Here is a 6,985-nt window from a genome sequence, read left to right on the forward strand (position 1 = left end):
ATCTTAGGCTTTCTGGCTCATAAAGAGAAAACAACAGCAATATATAAGAATAGCACCAGTTTTACTAGGTTCTATTAGCTATTGAAATGGTGTTGTTTACCTGTCTTTCAGGAAAAAAAAAAAAGAATTCCCATGCCTAACAGACCTATTTGACATCACTTCAGGATTCTGTCATTGGAAATAGCTATTTCACAATTGAGGTGGGAGCTCTTGACAATATAAAAGTATCTAAGTAGCTGGGAAGATACTAGAAGGTCATTTCTTTTACCTGAATCTGACAGCCCTCCGCCACTTCAGCACTATGAGAACAACATCCTTTATCCTACTCCTGGTTGTGGCACTTGCAACCATATTCAGTGAGTATCTCTCATAACACCACCCTTGCCCTGAGAAAACAGCTCCTTCATCTCTGCCTACATAATGTTAGAATGTGCTTATCACATAGGTCATAAGGAAACTTTCTGACACATTACTTTTTTTTTGTCTCTACCAATGAATCACTAAATCACATCATCTCTGTGGTTGAATAATGTCAATGGTCAGCTAAGACCAAATTCTAATCCATACTAACACTTTGTGTAACTTCATAGGTTATCATCCAGATTCTATTTGACTTCATAGCACCGTTTATGAAGATGTCTTCTTTTCATAGAACATTATAATCTGTTGTTTGGCTACATGAGCAATTCTTCTTCGATTCTACTTCCATTATTGAGTTAAAAACTGTCTCCCTGCCAGGCATGGTGTCTCACACCTGTAATCCCAGCAGCTTGGGAAGTGAGGCAGGAGGATCATGAGTTTAAAGCCAGCCTCAGCAACTTATCAAGGCCCTAAGTAACTCAGCGATACCTTGTCTCTAAATAAAATATAAGTATGTGGCTCAGTGGTTAAGTTTCCCTGAATTCACTCCCCAGTAACCTCCCCCCAAAAAACTCTCTCCCTAGAATTTTTAACCATGAGTCTTGTTTCTGCCACCTACCTATGCCTACTATATAAAAGCAGATGTTCCTTTCATATTGTGGTTTTTTGTTTATTTGTGGTCCTGGGGATCAATCCCAGGGCTTTGTGCATGCTAGACAAGCACTCTACCAACTGAGTTATTTCCCCAACCCCCAATGTTCCTTTCATATAAGGAATTTTTTCAGTATTTACTGAGCTTTTATTATGAAAAGAAAAAGAATAAGACAAACTTCTTATTTATTTACCTTTATTATTTTTTGATATTTTTGATATTTCAATCATATTCCAAAAGCAGGGAAGAAAAAAAATCTGTGTAGGAAGCTTCGACCTTTGATATTAAGTGAATACAGAGTTCTGAAGAAAAGCTTACACTGTCTTATCAAACTGAGACATAAATCAAATATCATTTCTCTAATAAGATTAGGTTATTCCAGAGTTTAACTTAATATTGTCTTTGTTTTACTTCCAGATATAGACTGTGCCTCAGAGGAGTACCAGGTCAGTTAATCCATCTTGATATAAAAACCCTAATTTTAAAGAATTTTAAAGACCAATATTAGTAAGGAAATGTTTGATATTATATATTAACTATATTTCTGATGAAGATTTAATTTCTGAGTATCAAAATTGGTTTTACTTCTAACATTGTAGAGTGATCTCCCCAAAATGAAGGTGGAAGAACAAATTGATGAGACATTAATATCAAAGTTAAAAAGTCTTGAGCTTCAATTCTACCTCATTTTCATGTGGCCCTAGGAAAAGTTACTGTGAGATTGTTCTAAGACCTAAACCTACAGAATTTGAAAATGGCCTCTAAGAGAATAAAGACTGTTATTTCTACTTGTCCTTCATGGTTTATTTACATAATGATTATTGCTGGAAAAAAACTGGGTATAGTAGTAAAAACTTAAAACCAACACTCAGGCATTTTAAGTACTCATTTTAACTCTGTTTATTATTAACTGTGTGACCCTGTGGCCCAGACAATTTCTTTTATGTCTGTGAATCTTTTATTTTATCTATTAAAAAATAATAAGGTTAAGATATAAGCCTAGTCCTACAGGCCCAAATTCAAGCCATCCTTCACCATCTAATAATTGTGAGAATGAAAAGGGTTAATGAAGGTTAAGCACTTGATAGTCACTGTCTGAATTATATCACACAAACCCCAATTCTGGGCTTTGAGCAATCAAGGGGAAGTAAAGCCAGGCCAGCATGGACTTATCAGGGGCACCACTATCTCCTGCTGCACTAGCCCCTGAGGTCTTCCTGCATTTGTGTCATGCTTATTGATCCTCGCATCAGCAACACTCAACTCATTTCCCTAAATGTAGGAGGTACATGGAGGATAGCAAATGATGAATGAAAAAATTTATGAGTGGAGCTTATCTGGAGGCAAAGGTGAATTCAGGTTTGAGTTTGAGCACTTTCCAGTTATACCATCAGAGATAAACAATTAGTACAATACTGCTTCTGGAATTCTAGAACTGAATGAGCTGAAGATGCAGAATATGTTTTACAGAACTGGAGTTTGTGCAGCTCAGGAAGTAAAGACAAAGGATAAAAACAACAGCCATTATTTTTTCAGTGTTTTCCATGCCATGTAGTTCTAAGCACTGTACACATATCTTCCCCAATATTTATTTTGTCTTTCAACCTCACAATGCAGTTATTACTACTTTCATTTTGCAGGCAAACAAACTAAAGATTGGAAAGGTGAAGTAACTGCCCCAGGGTCATATAGTAGAATTTTAATTCCATATGTGACTGTATTGTTCACATTCTTCAGTATGCTCAAAGATAACAAATCCAGAAAATTCTTTCTCAGGAATTTTCTACCTACTCCCATAGGTAGATCACTGCTTTGACTTTGCTCCCAAAGTTTAGAACAGTTATTCCTAACTCTAATTTAAAATACATTTGTCTGTGTGCTGGTGAAGCATATAGCAAGTGTACAAGAGAATAACCAATAAGTAATGTTAAAAGTTACCAATGATGTACACTAGTTCTTAAAAGTAAAATAATTATTCTTACAACATTCCTATTGGACTTTATGAGTGAAAAAGATGAGTATCAGGGTAATTCACACAGAACACTTCTGGTTAATCCCTTGAGAATGGGTACATTTGTGGATATGCTATGTGTGTTGAGAACTGATGAATCAACCTCTGTAGTGAGAAAATTCTATTTTGAAATAAATTATGATTTTGTAACCAACTATATAAAGATGTCTATTGCTCATGATCTTTTTCTTGTTTTTGTTGGTACCAGAGATTGAACCCAGGGGCTTAACCACTGAGCCACATCCTCAGCCCTTTTTATTTTTTTATTTTGAGACAGGGTCTCACTAAGTTGCTTAAGGCCTTATTAAGTTGCTAAGGCTGGTCTCGAACTTGTGATCCTCCTATTTGAGGCCCCCAAATTGCTGAGATTATAGGCATGCACCACCATGCCTGGCTGCTTATGATTTTTCTATCCAAAATAAAATATCTTTATACATGGTATATCTAAAATTGATTAGATAAGGACCAACAATTTTACTAATAAACAAATGCATGGACTTACTTGGACTTGCTCTGGACTTGCTTGCCAAATACTAAATCCTTGGAAATAAATATGTGATTGAAATAATTGAACTTTTAATGTTTGTTTTTAGGTTAATTGTACTCCTTATAGAAACCTACCACCAGAAGAACTAAGATTTTGTCCTCTAGTCTATGAACCAATTTGTGGATCTGATGGCAAAACCTATTCCAATGAATGTATCTTTTGTTTTAAAGTTAAGTAAGTACTGAAATATTATATTTTTTATATTTGAGTTAAAGTTATATGCTAAGTACCACAATTAGAGAAATAGTTCAGGGCATATGAACTATGGGAATCATATCATATTGACTGTGGAAAATCAGAACCCTGTGTCTCAGAGGATTTGAAAGTCCCTGGTGTCATATCCCCATGTATTTTGATGTACACTCGTTCTTAAAAGTAAAATAATTATTCTTACAACATTCCTATTGGATTTTATGAGTGAAAAAGACAAGTATCATGGTAATTCATACAGAACACTTCTGGGTAATCCCTTGAGAATGTGTACATTTGTGGAATTAAGCTTCAGAATCAGAGAAGCCTAGAATCTCCAAATTGGAAGGAAACTTGAGATCATCTAGTTCAACTTTCACCTTGTAATATATTATGTAGAGACTCTGTACAAAGACATCACAAAGAAATCCCATAGTCCATGCTTATTTCAAGAGGCAAGGAATGCCCGCCCCCCCTCCCCCAGCATATCAATCCGCATCTGTTAAAATGAGCCATATTAATTTTCAACTTCAGTAACTAGGTTTGGAAATGCAAAAACATCCCTAATGATTGTACAAAAGGGACCATATCTGAAAAAAAAACTGTAGATTTGTTCTGTTTCAATGAAATGTATATTTTAGATATAGTGAAAAATATATTTTAAAATGAAATAGGCAAAAGCATCTCAAAGGTTAAAAAAATAACCTTTGAGTAGCATCAGATCAAAAAACATGAAATGCTGAGTGATATCCAAGAGATTACAGTATTGTGCTCCACTGTAATCTCAGAGACTCAGGATGCTGAGATGGGAGGATCCAAGTTTGAGGTCATCCTCAGCAACTAAGAGAATAAGTCTCAAAATAAAAAATGAAAAGGTCTCTGGGGATACAGCTCAGTGGCAAAGTGTCCCTGGGTCCAATCCCTCTCCCCACAAAAAAAGAGTCTAGAAAAATATTGGTTCTTATAAATATTTTCAAAATATATATGAAATGAAAACAAGTATCTAAAATTCATGACATACTGTCCTGGTTCTTTTTTAATGAAAAGTTATAATGCATCCTGAAAAAAAGCCTTCTAAATGAATGTTTCCTTTAAATTAAAAAAGTCAATTAAAATATTTTCAAGGATATAAACTAATTGTGATGTCTTTTGAGTATCATCTTTATGTAATCAACACCAGTTTTGAAAATACTGCTAAAATACAGTCATTCCTTTTTAAAACATCAGTAAGTGGGAGACTTTTCCACTTTGGGTTTTTACTGGTGAACTTTCAATGCTAATGAAATGCTAATGAGCTCAGCATTTCTTATTTCTTGCTTTTCTCTTTCTACAGGGAAACTGATGAATTACTTAAATTTATACATTTTGGAAAATGTTGAATCCATCTTCTGATTCCAAAATACCTTTTAATGCATTTTCTTACTAAGAGATACATTTCATTTCCCAAGAAATCCATCACACCTTGCCTAAGCTTATCACCATATGTTGATTTCTTTGTAGAATAAAATAGGCCTAAATGAAATAAACATGTATCTGACTCTTCTATGGGGAGTGAAGTGAAATCTTCTAGATTAGTCTTAATTTTAGGACATGTCTAGTAGACTATCTTAGGACCACATTTGCAAGGAAGAGAAAAAAAGTTCATTAAGACTAGCAATAAGAGCTGGGCTGGCGTGTGTGTGTGTGGGGGGGGGGGGGTAGGGGCACATGTCTGTAATCCTAGCAGTTCAGGAAACTCAGGTGGGAGGATCACAAGTTCAAAGCCAGCCTCAGCAAAATTGAGGTGCTAAGCAACTCAGTGAGATCCTGTCTCTAAATAAAATACAAAATAGGGCTGGATGTATCCCAGTGGTTGAGTGCCCCTGAGTTCAATTCCTGGTACCAAAAAAAAAAAAAAAAAAGTAATAGAAACTAAAAAATCAAAAACCCTGAAGCTAATATATCCTTCTTACTCAGACTAAGAAAAAAAAAAACCTGTGCATTTCTTAGTTATTGCATATTCCAGAAATGTGAACAGATGAAGGAGGTGACTTCAGGCACAAGAATTAGAAAACTGCTAGGATGGTGGAAGGAGAGGGTCATCATTATACAAAATACATGTATGAAGATGTGAATTTGGTGTCAACATACCTTATATACAAACAGAAATATGATAATGGTGGTATAAAGGTGTATTAAGAATTGTATGCAAAAAAATGAGAGCTCATGTATAATGGCATAATTTGGTGTGAACATACTTTATATACAGAGTTACAAAAAATTGTGCTGTGAATGGATAATTATGAACGTAATGCACTCTACTATTGTCATGTATGTAAGAAATAAATAAAAACAGAAAGAAAAAAAGATTTAGAAAACTGCTTTACTAGATGCCCCATGTGTTTCAGACATTGAGAGCTACCCTGAACTGGGACTGCCCTCTATTTCTACCAGAGGGACCCATCTGAAATATGGCAAGCAGAATGAGGCCAGTAAAGTTGGTCAAGTTGCCATGTATTAGTCAGCTTCTTCAATGCTATTCTTTCCCTAAGGTTCCATCTCAGGTCTAGGATCTGACACACGATCCCACTATTACATGATAAGTTCCTTAAAGAGCAGAGAATGTTCTGTGTAAATCTTTGTAATCCATTTGTGTATCTATTCAAGAAACAAATGACTTAGTCAGTGTTGGCCTTAAAGAATGCCATGGTGAGTAGAGTGGACTTGGTCTTGTTCTCTTAGAACTTGTATTCTGTGGAGCAATTTGCAACTTGTGCAGAACTTAAATACTGATAGAGTAAACTTGAGTTGAAATTAAGCAAAATTTTCATTGGATGATGACAGAGTTACATGATCTATGCATTGAACATATGAAAATATAACCATACATTATCTGCTAGGAGGAAAAAGAAAATAGTCAAGCCATTTTGAGTGATGTTCTTGACTCACAAATTCATCAGATATTAAGGGACCAAGAACCCAATGATCCATGCTGATTTCTGAAGAATTCAAGTAAAATATATGTTCTTATTTTGTATTCTCACTTTTAGTTTTTCAAAAATATTTTTGCTTCCTGAATTATCCAAGATCATCTTCAAACAAAACATAGAAACATTCTTCAAACAAACTCTTCAGAGACAATGAAAATATTAGAGTTTCTTCACTCATCTTTTCAAATATCTCTTCTCTACAATATGCTTCTAGAAATGCATCTGTGAACAAATATAATAACATTCATCAGTGATGG

The 6,985-nt window shown here is 34.8% G+C and overlaps 1 protein-coding gene across 1 annotated transcript; it reads left to right on the forward strand.

The window, feature by feature from the left end:
- The first annotated feature begins 301 nt into the window (after positions 1-301).
- On the forward strand, positions 302-5,138 carry LOC113179786 (serine protease inhibitor Kazal-type 9-like). The gene is made up of 4 exons (XM_026384519.2): positions 302-356; positions 1,430-1,458; positions 3,617-3,744; positions 5,093-5,138. The coding sequence occupies exons 1-4, from the start codon at positions 302-304 to the stop codon at positions 5,136-5,138; spliced, it is 258 nt and encodes an 85-aa protein (XP_026240304.2).
- The last annotated feature ends 1,847 nt before the right edge of the window (positions 5,139-6,985 follow it).

Source organism: Urocitellus parryii, chromosome 1, assembly GCF_045843805.1.
Source record: "Urocitellus parryii isolate mUroPar1 chromosome 1, mUroPar1.hap1, whole genome shotgun sequence".
NCBI classification, from domain to species: domain Eukaryota; kingdom Metazoa; phylum Chordata; class Mammalia; order Rodentia; family Sciuridae; genus Urocitellus; species Urocitellus parryii.

Coding starts and splice junctions, on each gene's coding strand:
- LOC113179786 (XM_026384519.2), top strand. CDS start 302: ATGAGAACAACATCCTTTATCCTACTCCTGGTTGTGGCACTTGCAACC. Junction 357..1,429: donor GGCACTTGCAACCATATTCA/GTGAGTATCTCT, acceptor TTTTACTTCCAG/ATATAGACTGTGCCTCAGAG. Junction 3,745..5,092: donor ATCTTTTGTTTTAAAGTTAA/GTAAGTACTGAA, acceptor CTCTTTCTACAG/GGAAACTGATGAATTACTTA.